Here is a 24,777-nt window from a genome sequence, read left to right as displayed (position 1 = left end):
TAGAAGCTGTGATTCAACTGGTAGAGGAACAATTAAAATTAGGCCATATTGAACCCTCTACCTCACCTTGGAATACTCCAATTTTTGTAATTAAGAAAAAGTCAGGAAAGTGGAGACTGCTCCATGACCTCAGAGCCATTAATGAGCAAATGAACTTATTTGGCCCAGTACAGAGGGGTCTCCCTGTACTTTCCGCCTTACCACGTGGCTGGAATTTAATTATTATAGATATTAAAGATTGTTTCTTTTCTATACCTTTGTGTCCAAGGGATAGGCCCAGATTTGCCTTTACCATCCCCTCTATTAATCACATGGAACCTGATAAGAGGTATCAATGGAAGGTCTTACCACAGGGAATGTCCAATAGTCCTACTATGTGTCAACTTTATGTACAAGAAGCTCTTTTGCCAGTGAGGGAACAATTCCCCTCTTTAATTTTGCTCCTTTACATGGATGACATCCTCCTGTGCCATAAAGACCTTACCATGCTACAAAAGGCATATCCTTTTCTACTTAAAACTTTAAGTCAGTGGGGTTTACAGATAGCCACAGAAAAGGTCCAAATTTCTGATACAGGACAATTCTTGGGCTCTGTGGTGTCCCCAGATAAGATTGTGCCCCAAAAGGTAGAGATAAGAAGAGATCACCTCCATACCTTAAATGATTTTCAAAAGCTGTTGGGAGATATTAATTGGCTTAGACCTTTTTTAAAGATTCCTTCCGCTGAGTTAAGGCCTTTGTTTAGTATTTTAGAAGGAGATCCTCATATCTCCTCCCCTAGGACTCTTACTCTAGCTGCTAACCAGGCCTTACAAAAGGTGGAAAAAGCCTTACAGAATGCACAATTACAACGTATTGAGGATTCGCAGCCTTTCAGTTTGTGTGTCTTTAAGACAACACAATTGCCAACTGCAGTTTTGTGGCAGAATGGGCCATTGTTGTGGATCCATCCAAACGTATCCCCAGCTAAAATAATAGATTGGTATCCTGATGCAATTGCACAGCTTGCCCTTAAAGGTCTAAAAGCAGCAATCACCCACTTTGGGCAAAGTCCATATCTTTTAATTGTACCTTATACCGCTGCACAGGTTCAAACCTTGGCAGCCGCATCTAATGATTGGGCAGTTTTAGTTACCTCCTTTTCAGGAAAAATAGATAACCATTATCCAAAACATCCAATCTTACAGTTTGCCCAAAATCAATCTGTTGTGTTTCCACAAATAACAGTAAGAAACCCACTTAAAAAGGGGATTGTGGTATATACTGATGGATCAAAAACTGGCATAGGTGCCTATGTGGCTAATGGTAAAGTGGTATCCAAACAATATAATGAAAATTCACCGCAAGTGGTAGAATGTTTAGTGGTCTTAGAAGTTTTAAAAACCTTTTTAGAACCCCTTAATATTGTGTCAGATTCCTGTTATGTGGTAAATGCAGTAAATCTTTTAGAAGTGGCTGGAGTGATTAAGCCTTCCAGTAGAGTTGCCAATATTTTTCAGCAGATACAATTAGTTTTGTTATCTAGAAGATCTCCTGTTTATATTACTCATGTTAGAGCCCATTCAGGCCTACCTGGCCCCATGGCTCTGGGAAATGATTTGGCAGATAAGGCCACTAAAGTGGTGGCTGCTGCCCTATCATCCCCGGTAGAGGCTGCAAGAAATTTTCATAACAATTTTCATGTGATGGCTGAAACATTACGCAGTCGTTTCTCCTTGACAAGAAAAGAAGCCCGTGACATTGTTACTCAATGTCAAAGCTGCTGTGAGTTCTTGCCAGTTCCTCATGTGGGAATTAACCCACGCGGTATTCGACCTCTACAGGTCTGGCAAATGGATGTTACACATGTTTCTTCCTTTGGAAAACTTCAATATCTCCATGTGTCCATTGACACATGTTCTGGCATCATGTTTGCCTCTCCGTTAACCGGAGAAAAAGCCTCACATGTGATTCAACATTGTCTTGAGGCATGGAGTGCTTGGGGGAAACCCAGACTCCTTAAGACTGATAATGGACCAGCTTATACGTCTCAAAAATTCCAACAGTTCTGCCGTCAGATGGACGTAACCCACCTGACTGGACTTCCATACAACCCTCAAGGACAGGGTATTGTTGAGCGTGCGCATCGCACCCTCAAAGCCTATCTTATAAAACAGAAGAGGGGAATTGAAGAGATTTTACCCCGAGCACCAAGAGTGTCGGTGTCTTTGGCACTCTTTACACTCAATTTTTTAAATATTGATGTTCATGGCCATACTGCGGCTGAACGTCATTGTTCAGAGCCAGATAGGCCCAATGAGATGGTTAAATGGAAAAATGTCCTTGATAATAAATGGTATGGCCCGGATCCTATCTTGATAAGATCCAGGGGAGCTGTCTGTGTTTTCCCACAGGATGAAGACAACCCATTTTGGGTACCAGAAAGACTCACCCGAAAAATCCAGACTGACCAAGGGAATACTAATGTCCCTCGTCTTGGTGATGTCCAGGGCGTCAATAATAAAGAGAGAGCAGCGTTGGGGGATAATGTCGACATTTCCACTCCCAATGACGGTGATGTATAATGCTCAAGTATTCTCCTGCTTTTTTACCACTAACTAGGAACTGGGTTTAGCCTTAATTCAGACAGCCTTAGCTCTGTCTGGACGGGTCCAGACGACTGACACCATTAACACTTTGTCAGCCTCAGTGACTACAGTCATAGATAAACAGGCCTCAGCTAATGTCAAGATACAGAGAGGTCTCATGCTGGTTAATCAACTCATAGATCTTGTCCAGATACAACTAGATGTATTATGACAAATAACTCAGCAGGGTTGTGAACAAAAGTTTCCGGAATTGTGTGTTATTTCCATTCAGTATGTTAAATTTACTAGGGCAGCTAAATTGTCAAAAAGTCTTTTTCAGTATATGTTACAGAATTGGATGGCTGAATTTGAACAGATCCTTCGGGAATTGAGACTTCAGGTCAACTCCACGCGCTTGGACCTGTCGCTGACCAAAGGATTACCCAATTGGATCTCCTCAGCATTTTCTTTCTTTAAAAAATGGGTGGGATTAATATTATTTGGAGATACACTTTGCTGTGGATTAGTGTTGCTTCTTTGATTGGTCTGTAAGCTTAAGGCCTAAACTAGGAGAGACAAGGTGGTTATTGCCCAGGCGCTTGCAGGACTAGAACATGGAGCTCCCCCTGATATATGGTTATCTATGCTTAGGCAATAGGTCGCTGGCCACTCAGCTCTTATATCCCATGAGGCTAGACTCATTGCACGGGATAGAGTGAGTGTGCTTCAGCAGCCCGAGAGAGTTGCAAGGCTAAGCACTGCAATGGAAAGGCTCTGCGGCATATATGAGCCTATTCTAGGGAGACATGTCATCTTTCATGAAGGTTCAGTGTCCTAGTTCCCTTCCCCCAGGCAAAACGACACGGGAGCAGGTCAGGGTTGCTCTGGGTAAAAGCCTGTGAGCCTAAGAGCTAATCCTGTACATGGCTCCTTTACCTACACACTGGGGATTTGACCTCTATCTCCACTCTCATTAATATGGGTGGCCTATTTGCTCTTATTAAAAGGATAGGGGGAGATGTTGGGAGCCGCGCCCACATTCGCCGTTACAAGATGGCGCTGACAGCTGTGTTCTAAGTGGTAAACAAATAATCTGCGCATGTGCCAAGGGTATCTTATGACTACTTGTGCTCTGCCTTCCCCGTGACGTCAACTCGGCCGATGGGCTGCAGCCAATCAGGGAGTGACACGTCCGAGGCGAAGGAGAATGCTCCTTAAGAGGGACGGGGTTTCGTTTTCTCTCTCTCTTGCTTCTTGCTCTCTTGCTTCTTACACGCTTGCTCCTGAAGATGTAAGAAATAAAGCTTTGCCGCAGAAGATTCTGGTCTGTGGTGTTCTTCCTGGCCGGTCGTGAGAACGCGTCTAATAACACTTAGATATTTTCAGTTGCACGTGGCCTCTTTCCTCTTGAGGCTGAAGCGTTGTATCTACACTCTTCTCAGCTTCTCACTCTCTGCTTTATGTAGCCTCACTTGCACACTTGTCTTATTCCTAGTTAGCGCATTCGTGATCTTGCCCCCTTTAGTCACTTAACAAACACTGAACACGTGCCATATTCCAGGCACCATGCAAGCTTAAGGCTATAAAATGTGAACAAGGCAGGCAAGGGCTCCCAAAGGCCATGCATAACACAATTTTGTAACCCAGTAAACGTTCACTTAATGCTAACACGTACAAAGCATTAAAAACATGTTGAAAAAGACACACAAATACAAAGGAAACAGATAAGAAACAAGACAAAATCTCCCAGTGCAGACAGCTACAGCTGACCTGCTTTTAAGAAGTAAAACCTTGGGTTGGAGTTATGATTCAGTGGTTTAGAGAACTTGCTGCTCTTTTCGAGGACCAGAGTTTGATTCCTAGCACCATCAGACAGTTTACAACTCCCTGTAGTTCCAGGAGACCCAATGCCATCTTCTGGCATGCACTTTCATGCAATTCTCTCACACAGAGAGACCAATACGTGATAGAATAACAATAATAATAATAATAATAATAATAAACCTTAAGTTTTCTTTTTAAAATGATACAAGCCACTGTCCTGTGGAATTCCAGGAATTTGGCTGTGGTACCATTGGCCAACATTGACGTCACCCATCCAGTTCTCAAATGGGTGTATATAGTGAGTTTAGTAGTGTGTGTGTGTGTGTGTGTGTGTGTGTGTGTGTGTTTGAGGGATAGAGACACATTCTGTTAGATGTGGGAAGAGGAATTTGGACAGAACCTTCTGTCCCTAGATTTTTCTCATTCCAATCTCTCTAGGTCTAAGACAAAGAGATAGTAACCCCCCAATACTGGAATCTTTGTTGGTGAGGAAAGTCTTCCTAGGTCTCCAGACAGTAATCTCTGTGGGTATTTAAGCTGTAAGTAACAATATCCACGAGGTGGCGCTAAAGTACAATCGGGACCAAAATGCATTCGCATCTCGTGGACAGATGAAGAACTACAGCCAGCAATGGCAAGCTGGGTTGCCTCATTAGCCTTTCAGTAACTGTCACTCAGCTTTTTGCTGCCTTGTGACAGATGCCACTATGCATGCCGCTCCAGTTACTTCCAAAATTTTATAACTGCGTCTTGGATTTTTGTTTGTTTGTTTGTTTTGTTTTGTTTTTCGAGACAGGGTTTTTATGTGTCGCCCTGGCTGTCCTGGAACTCATTCTGTAGACCAGGCTGGCATCGAACTCAGAAATCCGCCTACCTCTGCCTCCCAAGTGCTGGGATAAAAGGCGTGCGCCACCATTGCCCGGCTGGATTTTTTTCCCAGAAAAATATTATACTTACACCTGGACACAAGCATCTGCTCACACATTTTCTCTCTTCTGATTTTGCACAAGCACATTTTAACTAAAAGTGATCGTGCTTGTCCCTTCTTAAGGGACTGTGGCTTCTCATTAGCCTGTCTTGGAGATATTACCTTGCTGACTGGTATGACGACTCCTTCTCCGTTGTTCCATAATCCTACAGTTTACTTTCTTGCTAGTATTAGAAATAGTGCGGTGAATGTTTCTTTCTTTCTTTTCTTTCTTCTTCTTTTTTTTTTTTTTTTTTTTTTGGTTTTTCGAGACAGGGTTTCTCTGTATAGCCAGGAGATGTCCTGGAACTCACTTTGTAGACCAGGCTGGCCTCGAACTCAGAAATCCACCTGCCTCTGCCTCCCGAGTGCTGGGATTAAAGGCGTGCGCCACCTCGCCCGGCTGGTGAATGTTTCAATAAGTGGTGAGACTTTCTGCAGGGTAAACTACAAAGAAGGTTGGTTGGAATTGCAGGGCTAGGGAGTTTTTTTTTTTTTTTTACACCTTGATGGATACTGCCAAATTGCCCTGGGGGCCTAACTATGCTTTGCAGAGTTGTAGATTGTCTCTTTATGGCTAAGCTAGCCTGGAACTAGTGAGTGATCCTTCTGCTGTGCTGAGATTATGGATATAAGCCACCACGCCTGACCCAAATGCTTGCCTTTTCCACAGTTTTATCCCAGAGCTTGGTGCGCCTGGCTGTCACTCTGCCTTTGCCCCGAACGGGAATGCTCACGTGCGCTGACTCCTCCTGTCCAGCAGGGGGCGCGGCGCTACCGCTTCGCATGCGCAGTGCGCGCCGTGTCAGCCGTGGGGAACTGGAGGCCGGCGCAGGCTTCCCCGCTGGCTCCAGGGTACCTGGTGCTGGCGGCGGGCTCCCGTCACCGCGCGATCCGACACAGCCGTGGCTCGCGGCCCGCGGCAAGAGCCGGTGACGGAGCGCGGGGCCGAGCGGGAAGCGGCCGGTTCCGAGGTGAGCGCGGCGCGCGGGCGGCCGGGTGGGCCTCGGGGCTGGGCCTCTGGGAGCCCCGGGGCTGCAGGAGCGCCGCAGCGCTGCACCGCGGCCCCTGCTGTACCTGTGCCCCGGTCCCCAGGCCTGACCTCCTGTCCAGAACCTCTGCTTCCTGTTGTAATCGGGCGTTGTGGGACCCGAGTCCTCCCAGGAAGGCCTTACACCTTGGCTGTCCAGGACCGGTGTCGTCCAGTGCATGTTCTGGGTGGGACGCGGTGGAGAGGGTGGCTCAGGAAGGAACCACTGGCTCCGAGCGTTGGGAGATGCGCTCCGGATGCTGGGAACAGTGTCCAGTTTTGAGAGTCAAATAATGGTTTGGTGTCACTTATCAGGTGCCAATCTGGAAGCGCCCTATCACTTAGGGAGTGTGGATGTTGTCTTGAGTCTAGGGCAGGTCCATTTCAATTTTTAAAAGTCAGCCATTAGTTCTAAGTAGTGTAATTGAACTTTGTGTGTACTCTGGAACTCAAGGCGATTCACGGGAATAATAAACACGGTTGAGTTTTTATTACAGTCACTTTCCCTGACTTAAACCTCCTAGTTGCTCTATAGAGCCTGTGTAGTCATCTGAGGATCCAGGCTGCTGGGCGCTGAAGCCCAGCCTTGGAGTTCTGTTGTGGAACCCTGGAAGTTCTTAGCCTTGCTCTTGACCTTTCTCCACCACAGGGAGGTTCAGAAGTTTGTCACACAGTGCTGTCAGGAGGATGAAGTAGCACATACTAAATGCACATGTGTAGGGTAAGTGTTCACTTGGGTACTTAACGTATTCACCGTGATGTAACTGCCACGGTCAGTCAAACAGTGTCTTTATATTGGAAACCCTTTTTGGAGGTAATGAGCCACACTGGAACTCTAATTCTAATCCTGTCATGGCTGTGCACCGTAAGTTTGTGTCTGTTTGCCTTCTTTGCTTTCAGAAGCATTCCTGTGTAGCGGTGGCAGGCTGTTCAGCGGGCAGGACAGCTCTAAAAAGGCTAAGACAACAGGAAATTGTGACTTGGAATGCTGGGCTGAGTGGATTGGCTATAGCCCGGAGCTTGGAAGAAAGGTGTTTCAGGCCAGTGTTAGGAAGGAGCAATTCCAGGAACGGGGCGAGTGGCTCACCCTGCCTGTAGATGGGTGTTAGAGTCATTTCCAGTGACTCAGTTCTCTGAATCTGGATGAATCGTTCCAGAATTTCTTTTTTTTTAATTGAGGGGGAGGGTGTTTGATAGGTTTGAAGGATGATCATTTGAAGGGTCAGAGATGAAATTCTTGTTTTGATCCAGGCCATGGTATGAAACTGGGCAGTCAGGAGAACTAGGATTCAGTCTGCAGGATTCAGCACAGGTTTATCAGGGGTGGGGTGCTTCGAGGACATAGCTCAGCTACGATAAAGGTAACCGCTGAACCACCTTTCCAGCCCCTTTCCAATGATAATGATAATGATAATAATAGAAAGAGAAGCAAGTGTTCTTAACTGCTGAACCATCTCCCTAGCCCCTCTCCAATAATCATAATCATAACAACAACAGTAATAACAATAGAGCAGCATTTGCTCTTAGCTGCTGAGCCATCTCTTCAGCCCCTCTCCAACAACACCAACAACTATATTCCTGGGTTTAGCCATGCCCAGCCAGTACTCTGACACTGAACTGTCGTCCTGTTGCCACTCACCCCCGGTCTGTTTTATTATGAGTGTGTGTTCTGGCCCAAGTGCTTGCCACCACCCTCTCAGCTTTATTCCCCAGGATATGATGGAGACATTTGGTGCAGACCTTGGGTACGGACGGAGCTGGTCTGTAAAGGCTTCCTTAAGCCAGGAGGAGCGCACATGCCTGGGGTGGCTTTGGGCTGCTGTGCCTCAGCTCCCTAGCAGTCAGGAGGAGTGCACATGCCTGGGGTGGCTTTGGGCTGCTGTGCCTCAGCTCCCTAGCAGTCAGGAGGAGTGCACATGCCTGGGGTGGCTTTGGGCTGCTGTGCCTCAGCTCCCTAGCAGTCAGGAGGAGTGCACATGCCTGGGGTGGCTTTGGGCTGCTGTGCCTCAGCTCTCAGCAGTCAGGGTGGTTCTGATGTGCACTCTGATGACTCTCCAGGGGCTCTTAGCATAACCAAGTGGTTTCCCAGTTCCATCCACACCGTTCCGCTTTCCGGTTCCTCTCTCTGTTTTCCGGAGCCCCCTCCTGCCAAACACTTAATGCTCGTGTTCTCTTTCTTAGTCTGGCAGAGCACAGACCCTGCTTGTGCATCTAGCAGTGGCCTGCAAGCATCCTGAAAGCATGTCCTGGACTGACTTGCTCACCCTCAGATGGCAGCAAGGACCCCATCGGCAGTGTAAGGCAAGGCGTCTGTAACCCCTGCACTCTAGGGTGACAAATGTAGCTCTCCTACCATAGCCATTTGGGGAGAGACCCAGGTAGGAGGGAGGTAGCCCAGCATGGTGGCTGTAGCTCTTGAGCAGGTGTGGCCTGTGGTGATGGAAGGGTAGTGGCTGCCTCCTGGTGTCTCCCTTAGAAGCCTTCATATCAGAGAATGCTAGTTTGGGACAGCCAGATGCCAGCTCACAGCACACCGTGAAGCATGCGAGGTTCCACGGCATCATGCCCTGCAGCTGGGGACAGATGTGACCTGCAGCTGGGGGCAGATGTGACCTGCAGCTGGGGGCAGATGTGACCTGCAGCTGGGGGCAGATGTGACCTGCAGCTGGGGGCAGATGTGACGGTCTACTGGGCTTCAATCCTCATCATGGTGGAACCGCAAAAGAAGTGAACACAGCCACATAGCCTTGGCTTCTGCAGTAAAGGGTAGCAGTGGGAAGAGATCCTGGGAGATTGGGGCCACTGAGAACTCTGCATTCTTGGAGATCCCAGATCCTCGGGGCTGGCAGCAGGCCTTTGAGGTGGAGGAGAGCTGCTTTGCCCTCCCTGGGGCAGCTGCTTCGCCTGGCACTGTCTGTCAGCTTCAGGATCTGCCTCTACTTCCCTCTGCACTCAGCTTCCCCTAAGTGACGCATCTTCAGATGTCTGAGGCTGCAGGACTAACGGCAGCTGGGGGCGGGTGTATGAAGTGGTGGGATATAAAGCTGGATGTGCAGGGTGTTGTGTCCGGCCAGCAGACCACAACCTGGGTTCTAGCCTGGAAAGGCATTTTGGAAACCTGGAAGAGAAGAGGGGCTAGGTGGCGAGAGAAAAGAATGGAGCCAAGACAGTTACTCTGATCAAGGCTCAAATTTTATTGTTGCGACACTAGTTATGAAGGAAGGGGGAGGGGACCCGATTCCCGCCGAATAATCTCTGGTCCAGTAGAAAGGTGCACATGTGTGGCTCCTCAGGTTCTAGCAGTGGGCGTGGCAGAATGAATGAGCAGGAAGCTCCACCCCTGAGCAAGCAGGTTTCAGGCTAGGGGAGGGGAGACTACACAGGGTGGACATGGGTGTGCTCTCTTGGGATCCAGGGTTAATGACCCAGCAGGACAGCGGGAGCTGCTCCAACAGTACTGACAGACAGGCTTGAAGCTTGGATGTAGCCATGACCTAAACCACTGCTTCTCACCTGGGGCTGACTTCATTGCCTCCAGAGGTCTATGGCGGTGTCTGATGCACTCTTGATGGTTACACCTACAGTCTGGCTTGTATCAAGTAGAGGCCGAGGTTGGCACTGAAGCAGTTATGATCTGTATAATGGCTTCCCACACGAGGTAGATATAGATAGAGTGTTAGTAGAAGCCACAGCTGAAGCTAATGTGGGGTGGGGGGGCATGCCAGTACTGCTGTGGCAGCGTTTGAAGAAGGAACTTGAAGTTCAGGGAGGCAGATAGCATAATAGGTTTATTCCTGAGGTCAGAGATAGCCCCGCTTGCTTGGCCTCTGGGGGAGTTCACCCTCTTCACTCTGGTAATATGGAATGGCCAGTGAGGGGCTGGCACCTTTGAGAGGCAACCTTAGCCTTGACCCTGCCTGCAGTCAGGTATTGGCCTTCCTGCTACTGTGGAGCTGGCTTCCCAGGTTCCTGAGAAAGGCAGAGTTCTCAAGTGGCCAGGTGGTGTCCTTAACTCCACAGGGCAGTGTAAGTGGGCAGCCAGCTCAGACACTGCCTGGTTTGTCGAACCAGGGAAAATGCCAAGACCTGACAAGATTGGTGCCTGTTGAATAGAAAAGGTTGAATCAGATGTAAGCCAGTTTTTAGACCCATTTCTCGCAGATTGAGGGTGATGCTGGATCTCGCTCTTCTCTCCCCTCCCCCCTCTGTGTGTGCGCATGTGTGATATGTATGTGTGGTGGGTGCACACACATCACTCTGCCTTGTTCCCTTGAGACAGGGTCTCTCAGTGAATGCTGACCTGGACTGACAGTCAGCAAGCCCCAGTAACTCTCTTATCTCTGCCCCACCCCACCAGGCTGGAGTATGCGGGTAGCCAACCTTGGCTTTTTTTCTGTTGGGTTGTTGAGGGCTTTGAACCGGAGTCCCCATGCTTGCACAGAAGCCCTCTTGGGTAAGAGGCCATCTTGCTTAGCCCCAGATCTCTCCAGCCTGGCTATGAAAGATGACTAGTTCAGACTCTATATCCTCCATTGTTAGGAGTTGTCACCTAGGGTCACCCTCATAGATTCTAGGAAGTTTCCACTGCACTAGGTTCCCACTCTGTCCCCTAAGTGTCCCCACCCCCAGTGCCAGCTGTCTCCCTGAATTCCCTTCACCTCCCCTCCACCTGACCCTTCCCGTTCTCATCCTCCCCCTCCCCTCACTACCCAAAACCTATTCCCCTTTCTAGGAAGGGCCATGCTTTCCCCAGAGCCCTCTCTGCCTAAGCTCTGTGGGTGTGTGCGTCTGTGGGTTGCAGCTTGATTCACACTTATTTCATAGCTAGTGCCCACTTACAAGTGAATACAACCGTATTTATCTTTCTGGGTCTGAGTTACCTCAGAATGATTTTTTTTCCTAGTTCCATCATTTGCTATAAATTTCATGTTTTTTTTTTTTTTTAAACAGCGGATCAATACTCCATTGTGTAAAATTTTCTCTTTTGTGTAAACATTTTTCTTTATTTATTCTTTAGTTGAGGGACATCTCAGTTGTTTCCAGTTTCTAGATATTGTGAATAAAGCTGCTATGGACATAATTGAGCAAATGTCCTATGGTTGGATGGAGTGTCTTTTGGGAATATGCCCAAGAGTGCTGTAGCTGGGCCTTGAGGTAGATTGATTCCCCAGTTCTCTGAGGACCAACATATTGATATCTGTGGTGGCTACACAAGTTTGCCTTCCCACCAGCAACGGAGGAGTGTTCCCCTTACTGTGTGTGCATCCTCGCCAGCATGTGCGGTCGCTTGTGTTATTAATCCTAGCCTTTCTGACAGGTACGATGGAATCCCAAAGTATTTGATTTGCATTTCCCTGATAGCTTAGAATGTTGAGTATTTCTTAGCCATCTGAGATTCCTCTACTGAGAATTCTCTGTTTAGATCTGTACCTCATTTTTAATTGGATTATTGTTTTTTATATCTTATTTCTGGAGGTTTGTTGTTGTTGTTGTTTAGTATTTTGGCTCTTAGACCTCTCTTGGATGTGGAGCTTGTAAACGTCTTTTCCCGTTCCTTAGGTCGCTGCTTTCTCTGACTGACAGTGTCCTTAACCTTGCAGAAGCCGCTTAGTCCCATGAGGTGCATTTAGTGATTGTGGTCCTAGTGCGACACTAATGCTGGTCCGTTTAGAAGTCTGTTGCCTGTGCCTGTGTGTCTGAGGCTGTTTCCCACTTCCTTTTCTGTCAGGCTCAGCAGGTCTGCTTTTATGTTGTGGTCTCTGACCCACTTGGACTTATTGTACAGGGTGATAAGTATGCATTCCTGGATAATAAGTCAGGTGTCCATAGGTGTATGAATTTATGTCTTGGTCTTCAGCATGTCTGATTTTATGCCAATACCATGTAATTTTTATTACTCTTGCTTTGTAGTACAACTTGAAATCAGGGATGGTGAGACCTCCAGCAGTTCTTTTATTGTTCAGGATTTTTTTTAGCTATCTTGGGGTTTTGTTTTTCCACATTAAGTTGAGAATTGCCCTTTCAGGCTCTGTAAAGAATTGTTCTGGGATTGATGGAGGATTGAGTTGAATCTGTAGATTGCTTTTGGTAAGATGGCCGTTGTCACTGTGTTAATCCTGCCAATCCATGAGCATGGGAGAGCTTTCCATCTTCCGAGTCTTCTTTAATTTCTTCCTTCAAAGACTTGAAGCTTTTATCATACAAGTCTTTCACTCGTTTCGTTAGAGTTACCCCAAGATATTTTATATTATTTGAGGATATTGTGGAGGGTGTCGTTGCCCTGATTTCCCTCTCAGTCCTTTAGTCATTTGTATATAGGAGGGCTACTGATTCTTTTGAGTTAATCTTACATTCATCCACTTTGCTGAAAGTGTTTATCAGCTGTAGGAGTTTCTTAGTGGACATGTCGGGGTCACTTATGTATACGATCACATCATCTGCAAATGAAGATACTTAAACTTCTTCCTTTCCAGTTTGTATCTCCTTCAGTTGTCAAATCCCTGTAGCTAAACCTTCAAGTACTATATTGACTAGATAAGGAGAGAGTGGACAACCTTATCTTGTTTCTGATTTTATGGAGTTGCTTTGAGTTTCTTTCCATTTAATTTGATGTGGGCTATTGGCTTGCTGTATATTATCTTTATTATGTGTGGGTTACAAGGTATACAAAGTATGTGTCTTGTACCCCTAATATCTCCAAGATTTTTTATCAGGAAGGTGTATTAGATTTTGTTAAAGACCTTCTCAGCATCTAGTGAGATTTTCATGCATTTTTTTCTTTTAGTTTATCTAAATGATGGAATACATTTGCTGTTTTTGTATGTTGAACTATCTCTGTATCTCTGGCATGAGGCCTTCTTAAATAATGGTAGGTGATCTTTTTGATGTGTTCTTGGATTCAGTTTGCAAGTATTTTATTGAGTATTTTTGTACTATGTTTATAAGAGAAAGTAGTATTTAACTTTCTTTCTTTGTTGAATCTTTATGTGGTTTGGATATCAGGGTAACTGACCTCATTAAAAGAACTGGGCAGTGTTTCTCCTGTTCCTGTTTTGTGGAATAATTTGAGGAGTACTGGTATTAACTCTTCTTTTAAAGTCTCGTAGAAGTCTGCAATGAAACCATCTGGCTCTGAGCATTTTTCGCCGGGAGACATTTTAATGACCTTTATAGGTGTCTCCTTCTTTAGGTTAGGAAATATTTTTTCCATGATTTTGTTGAAAACATTTTCTGGGCCTTTGAGCTGGGAATCTTCTCTTTATTCTTCTTTTCGTATTATTCGGAGTCTTCATAGTGTCCCACATTTCCTAGATGTTTATGTCAGGAATTTTTTAGATTTAATAATTTCTTTGACTGATGTAACCATTTCTTCTATCCTATCTTCAGTGCCTGAGATTCTCTCTTGCATCTCTTGCATTCTGTCAGTGAGGCTTGCTCTAGAGTTTCTGAATTTTTCTTTTTCAGAATTCCCTCAGTTTGTTCTTTCTTCCTTTCTTCCTTTCTTTCTTTCTTTCTTTCTTTCTTTCTTTCTTTCTTTCTTTCTTTCTTTCTTTCTTCCTTCCTTCCTTCCTTTCTTTCTTTCTTTCTTTCTTTCTTTCTTTCTTTCTTTCTTTCTTTCTTTCTTTCTTCCTTCCTTCCTTCCTTCCTTCCTTCCTTCCTTCCTTCCTTTCTTTCTTTCTTTCTTTTTTTTGAGACAGGGTTTCTCTGTGTAGCTCTGGCTGTCCTGGAACTCACTTTGTAGACCAGGATGGCCTCGAACTCAGAAATCCGCCTGCCTCTGCCTCCCAAGTGCTGGGATTAAAGGCCTGCGCCACCACGCCTGGCAGTTTGTGCTTTCTTTATTGCTTCTACTTTCATCTTTAGCAGTTCTGTTTCCTTCAACTGTCTGTCTTTTCCTTGGCATTCCGTGGGGATTTATTCGTTTCCTTTATGGTTTCTTCGTGCTTTCCTGGCTCTCTTTGAGGGATTTCTTACGTTCCTCCTTGAGACTCCCTATCGTCTTCATATGGTTGGTTTTAAGGTCTTTTCCTTGTGCTTCAGCCTTGTACGGTTCTGGACCTGCTGTGGCGGAATAGCTGGGCCTGAGTGGAGACAGTTTCCTGGCTTTTATTGCTTGTATGCTCTGGCTTTTGTTGTTGTTGAGGTTTTGTTTGTTTGTTGTTTTTTTGAGACAGGGTTTCAATGTGTACCCCTGACTTTCCAGAACTACCCCGTAGGCCAGGCTGTAGTTTGTATTTTGATAAGATTTTTGTCTTGAGACAAGAAAGTGAAAATAAATAAATGTATTATACGTTGAACAATCCAATCCACGCAGGGTATTGATTGCTATCCTAACTTTCCCCCCAATTTTTGTCTTTGGTGACCAGGTGTGTGAGGACGAGGACACCTGTTTCATTATGTGTGCGTCAGTCAAGTCCAACATCCGGGGTCCCGCCCTCATCCCAAGGATGAAGACCAAGCACCGAATCTACTACGTCACCCTGTTCTCCATCGTCCTCCTGGGCCTCATAGCCACGGGCATGTTTCAGTTCTGGCCTCACTCCATTGAGTCCTCCAGTGATGGGGGTGTGGAGAAACGCAGCATCAGGGAGGTGCCCGTGGTCAGGCTGCCCACTGACAGCCCCATCCCAGAGCGGGGGGATCTCAGCTGTAGAATGCATACGTGTTTCGATGTCTACCGCTGCGGCTTCAACCCAAAGAACAAAATCAAGGTGTACATCTACCCCCTAAAAAAGTATGTGGATGATGCCGGTGTTCCGGTGAGCAGCGCCATCTCCCGGGAGTACAATGAACTGCTGACGGCCATCTCAGACAGCGACTACTACACAGACGACATCAACCGGGCCTGTCTGTTCGTCCCCTCCATTGACGTACTAAACCAGAACCCCCTTCGAATAAAGGAGACGGCGCAGGCCCTGGCCCAGCTTTCCAGGTACCTGACACCTATCGTCCAGAGCCGAGGGGGGTGATCTGAAGGGAATGGGCGTGGCTTTGTCTGTCTCACACGTTTGTAAGTGACTGAAGTAGCCGGAGGTCTGTGCGGTTAGCGCCAGCTGGGGTCTGCCATCCTGTGCTGTGCCACAGCCTGGGCTTCATGGAGTTTAGAGCTAAGGAAGGCTTTTCTGTACGTCTCCTTTTAGATTAAAATCCTCCATTCCATGCTCTGGGGTCATTCCTGTTTACTCAGCAAAAGAAATGTAAGATTTGTTACATACTCTATTTCTAAGAGGTAACAACTATTACTGTTTAAATGAGCTTATTAAATCTTTTTTTAATGTATAAAATTGCTAGGTGTGTATAGTATAAACATTTTTTTTTTTTTGGTGGCCAGGAATGGCAATATGTGATCATAATGTATAGACGCTTCATTTCTCATAATGCGTTGTGAATATCTTTCCAAATAATTTCAAGGTGTGTGTGTGTGTGCGTGTGTGTGTTTGTGCATGCATGCACATGCACAAAGGCATGCATGCACACATACACACATATACATACGCTCATATACACACATAATGCCTATGCAAAGCTCAGAGGTGGATGTTGGGTGTCTTTATCACCCTCTACCTTAATTATTAATTAATTAGTTTTTGAGACAGGTCTCTCACTGAATCTGGAGCCCCTGGGATCCTCCCTCCCGTCTCTGCCTCCCCAGGCATGGGGTTCTAGGCACATGCCACTGTACCTGGCTTTTGTGTAGATGCTGAGACTTGAACTCAGGGCCTCATGCTTATTCAGCAAACACTTTACTGACTGAGTCATCGCCCCAGCCCGTCGCTGTTTTTTATACAATTCTGAACACTGCGTAGCACTCCGTTTTATAGATATTCTGTAATATAGTGAATCAGTCTTCCGTAGTTTATTTACTTTTCCTTTAAATTTTAACTTATTTAAATGTGTATGGATGTTCTGCCTTCATGTATGTTTGTGTACTACACGTCTGCCTGGTATCCTCACAGGCCAGAAGAGAGCATTGGATCCCCTGTAACTGGAGTTACAGACGGTTGTGAGCCCCCATGTGTGTGCTGGGGTTAGAACCTGGGTCCTCTGGAAGAGCAGTCAGTGCTCCTAACCATTGAGCCATCTCTCCAGGCCTCCTTTTGTTTCTTGAGCATTTAGGTGGGTTTCAGGGTTGTTTTTTTGTTCTATGTAGCAGACAAGCTGGAAGTATACATCTTTCTAATTTTGTATTTGTCCCTTTGGGGCTTATCTTGCACCTGAGAAGCAGGCCTTACTGTTGCGGCTACGTATACTTGTGTCCAGCAGGTGGCGCTGTTTCAGGCTGGGCCAGTTTGTACTCATTGCTTCATGGTTGTGGATTTTCTCAGTTGTTTATTTTCTCAATAGGTGGGATCGAGGAACAAATCACCTGCTGTTCAATATGTTGCCTGGAGCTCCCCCAGATTACAACACTGCCCTGGATGTCCCCAGAGACAGGTGAGCATTGGGAGGCTGCCCACAGTGGATTTCTGAGGATTGGGTCAGTTAAATGGGAATCATTTGTTCCCACAAAACTAGATTCCTAGATGGGTATGGTGGTGCACTCACACCTTTAATCCCAACACTCAGGAGGCAGAGGCAGGCACATCTCTGAGGTTGAGGCCAGCTTGGTCTACAAAGTGAGTTCCAGGACAGCCAGGACTACACAGAGTAGCCCTGTCTTGAAAAAACAAACAAACAAACAAACAAACAAGGTTCCTGAGCCTGCTGGGATATATTTTATGATTGGAATTGTTCATTAATCTGGAAAACCTTCTTAGGCGCTCCCTCCCTTAAGACAGAAATGCTAAACCTGTGGGAACCTGTGGAAACAGGTGGAGCTGTGGTCCTGGGTCAGCTCTAAGAGCTGTCTTGTTTTCCTAGTCTGGGCTAGTGTTAGTTTCAAGTGTAGCAGCTGAGTTTCCAAGCCAGCCAGGTTCAGGATTAATGGTGCCCGTGCTTTCTGAGTGTGGGCTCATTTGCCAAAAGTGGTTCTGCAGCTTCTGAGGAGAGATGGGTGGATGAAGCCGTGAGTATTTAAAGTCTGCTCTGTGCTCCCTGCGGTGTGTGTGGCTCAGCACCCGCCCAAGAGCTCTGGATTCACGAATGAAAGACACACACACACACACACACACACACACACACACACACAAAACCTTCATAATTAATATGCCTTAGCTAGCTCAACCTCCCTGCGGCTAGCACACACTCCCCTCCTGCATTCCAGAGTTAACATTTTCTAAATCTATATTTATCTTTGCTGCCCTGTTTCCTTCTGGCCAGCTCTCCCATGGGGCCGTTTCCCCTTTGCACCTACATTTCGGCTGGCTGTCTCACCCTCCTGCTCCTTCACAGCGTGGTCCATCCAAAGCCCCTCTCGTGGCTAAATCCCTTCTTCTCCCTATCCTGCATTTCTTGTCTGGGAATCCTAAAGGTCCTGCCTCTGTCTCTGCTCAGCCAGTGGCCGTTGGCAGCTTTATTTCCCAATCAGAGCCAACTGGTGGCAGGCTTCCTTTAGCCTGGGTGTGGGGACACTGCAAGCAGGTCTTTGGGTACCATAGTTAGCATGAGGACACAAGCTGCTACAGGCAGATGTGTAAGGGACCAAGCCCGTCCGTGAGGCCTGGCTCCTCCCCTCCTCCCTTCTTCACCGAAACCTTTCATCCCCACACTCCCCTCCCTTGTTTTGTTCCTCCTGGTAAAGCAGAAGGTGGGGAGAGCTGGCCACCAGTCATGCCCCTGCCTCCGAGTCACTCATTTGTGCCCTCTCATGCATCTGCTAACTTCCGGAAAGTTCCAGAATGAGGTGCTGGGCACGTCACGTCTTTTAGTGTTTGGCTGACAGCGTTGAGGGAAGCAGAGAGTTTGGCTCCAGCTCAGGACAGTGTTCAGGTTACAGGAGTGTTACAAGTGTGTGAGCAGATTCATGTTTCCCACAGGCTTGTTAGTTGGTGCTGAATTTGGGATCAGTGTTACTAACAGAGTTTACTTCCCAAGTCTAGCTATGGTTAGCTTCTCAGAGGCTAATAGCATCATCTGTGGAAATGTACAGTGTCCTGTGTCTGCCCAGATGGCTGGTCTGAACCGTCTATGTTTCTAGTGGATATCTTAAGTTAGCTTTGAGTTTCTGTCTGGCAATAGGATGATTACTAGAAGATAGATGATAATGTAGAGAGCCCTGTGGGCAACAGAGGGCAGTGTGGCCACACAGGGATGGAGAGCCCTGTGGCCGACAGAGGGCAGTGTGCCCACACACATCTGCAGCAGCAGTTATCCCAGGTGGTCCCTGGCTGGCCTGCTGACCAAGCTGCTTTTATAGACACCTAGATAAAAGCAGATATTTGTAAGGAATATGGGCAAAGGAAGGATCATCAAATTCCAAGGGTGTAGAACAGAGAAAACTAGCATTATGTAAACATTAAGGGCATGATCATTCCCACTGGCTTTGAAATGAAATGGCTTGTGTGTATGTAGATCCAAGGTCCTAGAGGGGCCAAAGGGTTGCTGATGTTCTTCTGAGAAAGGAACAGTACACATAGGTACTGTGCAGAAGAGATGAAATGCATGCAAGTGTGTAAGGAGTCAAACTAAGCAGCCTGCTCCTTTTGATTTCACGAGGAAGAAGGGGAGGAGAGAGACAGAGAGACAGAGAGAGACACCCTTGCTGTTAGAAGAAGAGTGTCTTAGTTTCGTTCCCTGTTTCTGAGCGAACACCCCAGGGGAACAGCTTTAAGGGAGAGTGTCTATTTGTCTGTCATTGCAGGGACATCAAGAGGAATAGGAAGCAGCTATTGACATCCACAGTGAAGAGCAGAGAGAGAGGCACAAGCTTGCTTGCTTGCTCTGTTCTTGTACAGTCCACACCCAGGGTGGCACCTGCTTGGAGGCTGGGTCTTCCCATAATTAATAATAACTAAACTAACCTTTCTCTTCTCTCTGAGAGGTGCCATAGGCCAGCTTAATCTAGAAAAGTCCATTCCTAGGTGAGTCTACATTGTGCCAAGTTAACAATTGAAACTGTCACAACTATAGTTCCCACTCCCTACATGCACATTAAGTTTAACTTTAGTGGGAGCATATTAGACCTCTTTAATACTTAACTGATATTGATTTTCTCAGACATGATCTGGAATATTACGACCTTGAATTTTTTTTTGACTATGTCTTGAACATATTTCTGCATTGGTGTGGGTATATATAGTCATTGTCTTGAACTTGTAGGGAAACTTGAATCCTATTCAAGAGAAGAGGGGGTTGGCACAGTGAACCCCACACCCCCACTGTCAGCCTCGCCAGCACTACCTCCAGGCAGTCTTGATCCAGCTGGTCCACATGTGCTCCTCCCACAATTATCTAGAAGCAAATTCCAGACCTCATATCATTCCATATGCAGATATTCCTGTGTGGATCTCTGTATAACTATAGCACTATTATCATACCTAAAACAGTAACAGTACTTAGAAAATGATTTCTTTTTATTTAAGTGTATATGTGTGTATGTGCTTGGATGAGTTTATGTGTACTTCATGTGAGCGGGTACCCTTGGAGACCAGAGGGCATGGGATCTCCTGGAAGTGGAGACAGCTGCAGACAGTTGTGTGTGCTGAGACCTGAACCCTGGTCTGCTGTAAGAAGAGTAAGTATGCCTGACTGTCCTGCCACCTCTCTGGCCGGAGAGAAGGTGTCGTTTTGAGACAACTTCTCTCAATAGTCCCGACTAGCCTTAAACACACAATGTGCAACCTCAGGCTTCTGAGCTGAGATTATCTGTGTGTACTATCAGGCTCTGCTCAACAATATTTTTTAATTGTTATTTATTTATTTATTTATTTATTTATTTATTTATATTTATTTATTTTGAGTCAGAGTCTCATTGTGGAGACCAGGCTGGCCTTGAACTCAGAGATCTGCCAGTCTCTGCCTCCCAAGTGCTGGGATTAAAGGCCCACCACAGCCTGCTCACCAACACTTCTTTAAATCAGTCGATAAATTACTAGGCTCCTGTGTTTGGCACTGTCAGAGCTCAGTGGGAGGAGGAGGCCTGTGTGGATGGGAGTCAGGAGGCAGTGAGAGTCAGGAGGCAGTGGGAGCGAGGCCCAGCATTGGCAACAGGAGCTGCTCTGGAGTCAGGAAGCCCTGGATAGCCCCGTGCTGCAGACCTTCTCGATTGGCCACAAGTTTTCCATTCCATCTCTTCTGGAACTAAGCTCCAGTTTGGGGATCTGTGGTAGGAAAACAGAATGTCCTGCTCAGAAATTCACTGTGCCGTCAATATGAAACATGTGTCTGAGAAGTGAGGGCGACGGGCACTCTCTGCTTCGCAGTGCCATGGGAAGCTCCCTCTGCCTAAGAGGCTGGGGCCAGTTTGACGTGCCGTCAGGATTCTTCCTGCGATCACAAGGGGAGATGACCTGTGTGTGTGTTTGTGTGTGTATGTGTGTGTGACACGGGCTGGCTTCAGACACGCTTCCCTGCCTCTGCACACCTGCTCCTCCCCCCACAATTTAATAATGTGTTTGGGGCCATAAGGACATCATAACCGGATAACAGTGAATGTTGACGTGAGAAAGGAAACATACTCCACTCTCCCCTTCCCTCTTGGGCTGAGGGCCACAGCCTAATCACCCACAATGCTGGCTTACCTGTATTGCCTGGTGCCTGTCTGTAACATGCATGTCTGCTTCTCTGCACTGTGGCCCTGAGCCCTGCAGGGTCTGCTTGCCATCATTGTTGTGGAAGCCGCCCAAGTTCATGTTAATCAGGAAGACGTCAGAGCGTGTGCTGGTGCTGAGGATAGTCAGTACATCTTAGAAGCAGAAAGGCGGCTGGCGAGGTGCTGAGCCTGCTCGTTACCCACTTGCCTGTTCTTGGTTTCAGAGTGTTTAAACAAACAGAGTGAGATTTTCAGGGTGGTTTCAAAATCTCTGAGCTTAAAACTGGCCATATTAGAAGGGAGTGTGAGTTGTCATCAGGGTGTGGAGGGGGTTAGTAGTAATCAATACTGAAAGGGTAATGTGCTTTCTCAGTTCAGACTCCCAAGGTGTGTGCAACTAGCAAAATCACCCCAGAAAGTGCTTTTCTGGGGCCCTGGGACAGAAGAACAGTGAAAGGTGGTTGTGACCCACACCTGCTTCCTTTGTCTGATGAAGTGTCATCGTCACACTTGCCGGATCCAGTTAAAACATGTGGTTGGTGTTTTCTAATTACAGAGAAAGAATGCTAGTGCCCACAAACTCCAAGAGAGACTCTGAGGGTGCAGCTGGGCTCTGCTTCCCTGTCGATCAGGGAGGGGCAATGGGAGCTGGTGGAGGCTGGCAGGGTGGCACAGCTCTAGGATGGCAGAGGGAGTGCTGCCTGGGCCAGGGCCTGGAGAGTCTGGGCTGAGGTCCTGTGACATGTGATACATTGCTGCTGGCCACCTCCACTTTCCTTGTCTACAGTCTTGTGAGATTCCAGGAGAGAGTGAGAAATGACTACCCAGTCCTTCTTAGACCTGCTCTTAGTCCTGTTGCTGTGGGTGCATTGAGAATAAAGTGTGGAGGCTGGAGAGCTGGCTCAGTGGTCAAGAGTACTGCTGATCTATCTGGGTTTGGTTCCTTCCATCCTCATGGCTTCACAACCAGCCTTGTAGCTCTAATCGCAGGCAATCTAATGCCTTCTTCTGGTCTCTGTAGGTACTGCACACAAGTGGTGTGTGGACATAGATGCAGGCAAAACACATAACATACAACAATAATAAATGTTTTAAAAAGGATACAGTTGGCTTTCCATGGAGGCAAGTGGGGTCTGAAGGGAGTGATGCAGAGGCTGACAAGGTGGATAGTGGGTGGGCTTGCCACTCAGCCTGATGACCGAGGTCTATCCCGGGAACCCACACAGTCAGTGACCTCTACACATGTGCTACAGCTCATGTACTGGTGCAGACACACACACGCGTGCACACGCATGCACACGCACGCACACACGCACTCAGGCATGCACTGGAGAGTAAGGAAAGGCTTTAGGCAGTGGAGGAAGGCTGGCTATTCCCAGCCGGGAAGCAGCTGCAGCCTGTGTGGTGTGCTGGAAGTTAGGGCTGTGTCAGTGCTTCTTAAGCACAGGGACTCTCACATTATCTGCGTGTTTATTAAGACGCAGCCATTGCCATCCCTCCCCTGGGCACTTTTCATGAGGACCTTTCTTTCTCAGTGTTTAACCGAGTCTTTTCCTACAGGGCACTGCTGGCTGGTGGCGGCTTTTCTACCTGGACTTACCGGCAGGGCTACGATGTCAGCATTCCTGTTTTCAGCCCACTGTCAGCTGAGATGGCTCTCCCAGAGAAAGCACCAGGGTAAGGTGGCTCAGCACAGCCAGCGTGCCAGTGTGCCATTACAGAGTGTGGGTGCTGGTGACACTCAGTGTGGGGTACCCCAGCAAGACAGGTGTCTACTCCAGACGCTGGCCTGCTCTACCCATCTTGCATTTCTTATGCTCTCAGTCTTTTAGGGAGCCCCAGGGCTGTCTACTAATTTCACAGAATAGAAATTTGTAGTATCCCGGACCCCTCCCTCTCTGCCTTAGCTAATCAGCAAGTCCATCCATGTCAGAAGTGCGCCTTGGATCTGTCCACTCCCTCTCCTTTGGATCTGCCTTCGTTGGCTCACTGCCAGCTCCTTTGGGGTGCTAAGTGATGTCCTGTTTTGTGTCCCTGATTCTAGTATCCCTACCATCCAGCTTGGTCCTGCCTTTCCAATGCCTTCCAGATAAAATCATACTCCCATGAATGTCTGTCCAAGTTGTCTGGTGAGGCTGCTCTCCAGGGACTTTTCCCTTCAGTTTTTAAAATAGGCTTTGCTCTCCCTAAAAGTTTTTCTACAAACTTTTCATCTCTTAGAAGTATGTGTGTGTTTGAATGTGTTGTGTGTACATGTGTATATTTGTGGTGGCTGAGTGTGTTTGTGTGTATGTATGTAGGCAAAGGTGACCCTCAGGTATCTCTCCTCAGTTGTTCTTCAGTTTTCCTGAGATAGCAGCTCATCAGCATAGCTGGGTTTGTCTAGCCAATGAACTTGAGAGGTTCGCTTGTCTCCACCCCCTCAGTCCCTCCCATCGCCCAGCCTCCCACCCAGGCTGGGCGCTAGATAGTGCTGCCATGCCTGGCTTTCTTCCTTGTCTCAAGGGATCTGAACCCAGGGCCTCAGGCTGGTGTGGCAGGTATAATACCAACTAAGGCATCTCCCGAGCCCTGCCTCTCTCCCTATCTCTGTTACTGTAATGTCCTGGTCCCTCTTTCGGTTTCACCTTGAAAGTGCTCACTTGGGGATGGTGGGCCACACTTTCTTTGTCCTGGAGCATAGTCCCGTGCATTATGTTCCCACCACAGGCTGCACTTTCCTAGGGTGACACTTGGGCAGTGGCATCATGACTCACGGGAAGCCTGGCCTCTTTGGCCTTTGGATTTTGTCAAAGCGATGGAGCACAGGCCAGGTCTGCTCTTCAGCCACTGAAGTGGGTTTGCCGTCTAGATGGCTCATGTTTTCATCTGTGGAGTAAGGAGAAAGTCTGCCTGCACAGATGTGGTGGGCCTTCTGTCTGACCCTTTCTTTGATGGAGATGGTTTAGAAGTAGCTTCCTGGTGGGAGCCCAGTGAGTTGGTGATTGGAGCATCCTTTGCTTGCACAAGACACACCCAGAATGGGTACTTTTCTCCTCATGGGTGCTTCATTGTGTGTCTGCACCACGCTTGAGTCGCCCACCATCAGTGGATGGCGCTCGTGATTATTTCTAATGTTTAGCTGTGTGAATATACTGCCGTGGACTTTCTAATCTGTAGAAGCCTGCGTTTTCAGTTACCTGGCTTTATAGTGAGAGCGGCATTGCTGAGCCATGTGGCAATTCTCTTGTAACTAGTAGAGGAAACACCAGGCCAGTTCTCAAAAGCTGTGGCACTGCTCACCAACCCTGTCTAAGGTTTCTAGTCCTCGTGGTCTTTTGCAGCTCTGTCATTGTCTGAGCTTTGACTTGGGCCACCCTAGGGCACTGGGGCTGCACATTGTGTCTCCATAGTGACCGTGCTGCTAAGTGTCTCTTAGGCTTATGGCCATTTATATGACTACTTTGGAAAAATGCCTGCTCATATTATTTGCTCATTTGAAATTGAATTGTCTTCTTATTGTAGAATTTTAAGAATTTTTATATAGTCCAGGCATGGCTGCCTTGTTGGGTATGTGATTTGCAAATATTCTCTCCTGTTCTGTAGGCTGCTCATTACTTTCTTAATAGTGAGTGACCTTTAAGGTACAAAAGGTTCTATTTTTAAGGAAGTACAATTTCCCTCCCTCCCTCTCCCTGTCTGTCTGTCTGTCTGTCTGTCTATCTGTCTGTCTTGCTCTCTGTGTTCCTTTCTGTCTGTCTCTGTCTCACTATCTTTTTCC

The 24,777-nt window shown here is 47.1% G+C and overlaps 1 protein-coding gene across 6 annotated transcripts in view; it reads left to right on the top strand.

Moving 5' to 3' along the window:
* The first annotated feature begins 6,150 nt into the window (after positions 1-6,150).
* Ext2 (exostosin glycosyltransferase 2) overlaps positions 6,151-24,777 on the top strand; it is a 126,938-nt gene continuing 108,311 nt past the window's right edge. For 2 of the 6 annotated variants that reach the window (NM_010163.3, NM_001355076.1), the window contains exons 1-4: positions 6,151-6,332; positions 14,755-15,320; positions 16,733-16,822; positions 22,578-22,694. In NM_010163.3, the coding sequence (NP_034293.2) occupies positions 14,785-15,320; positions 16,733-16,822; positions 22,578-22,694 (743 nt within the window). In that variant the 5' untranslated portion in view covers positions 6,151-6,332; positions 14,755-14,784. Of the gene's footprint in view, positions 6,333-7,037; positions 7,110-8,569; positions 8,690-14,754; positions 15,321-16,732; positions 16,823-22,577; positions 22,695-24,777 lie in introns of those variants that run through there. The other 4 variants (XM_006498730.4, NM_001355075.1, XM_006498731.4 and 1 more) reach the window with 4 other exon arrangements.

The sequence above is a fragment of the Mus musculus genome, chromosome 2, assembly GCF_000001635.26.
Source record: "Mus musculus strain C57BL/6J chromosome 2, GRCm38.p6 C57BL/6J".
NCBI lineage: Eukaryota > Metazoa > Chordata > Mammalia > Rodentia > Muridae > Mus > Mus musculus.
Note: the sequence above shows the minus strand (reverse complement) of the source record. Positions and strands in the feature narration are given on the sequence as shown.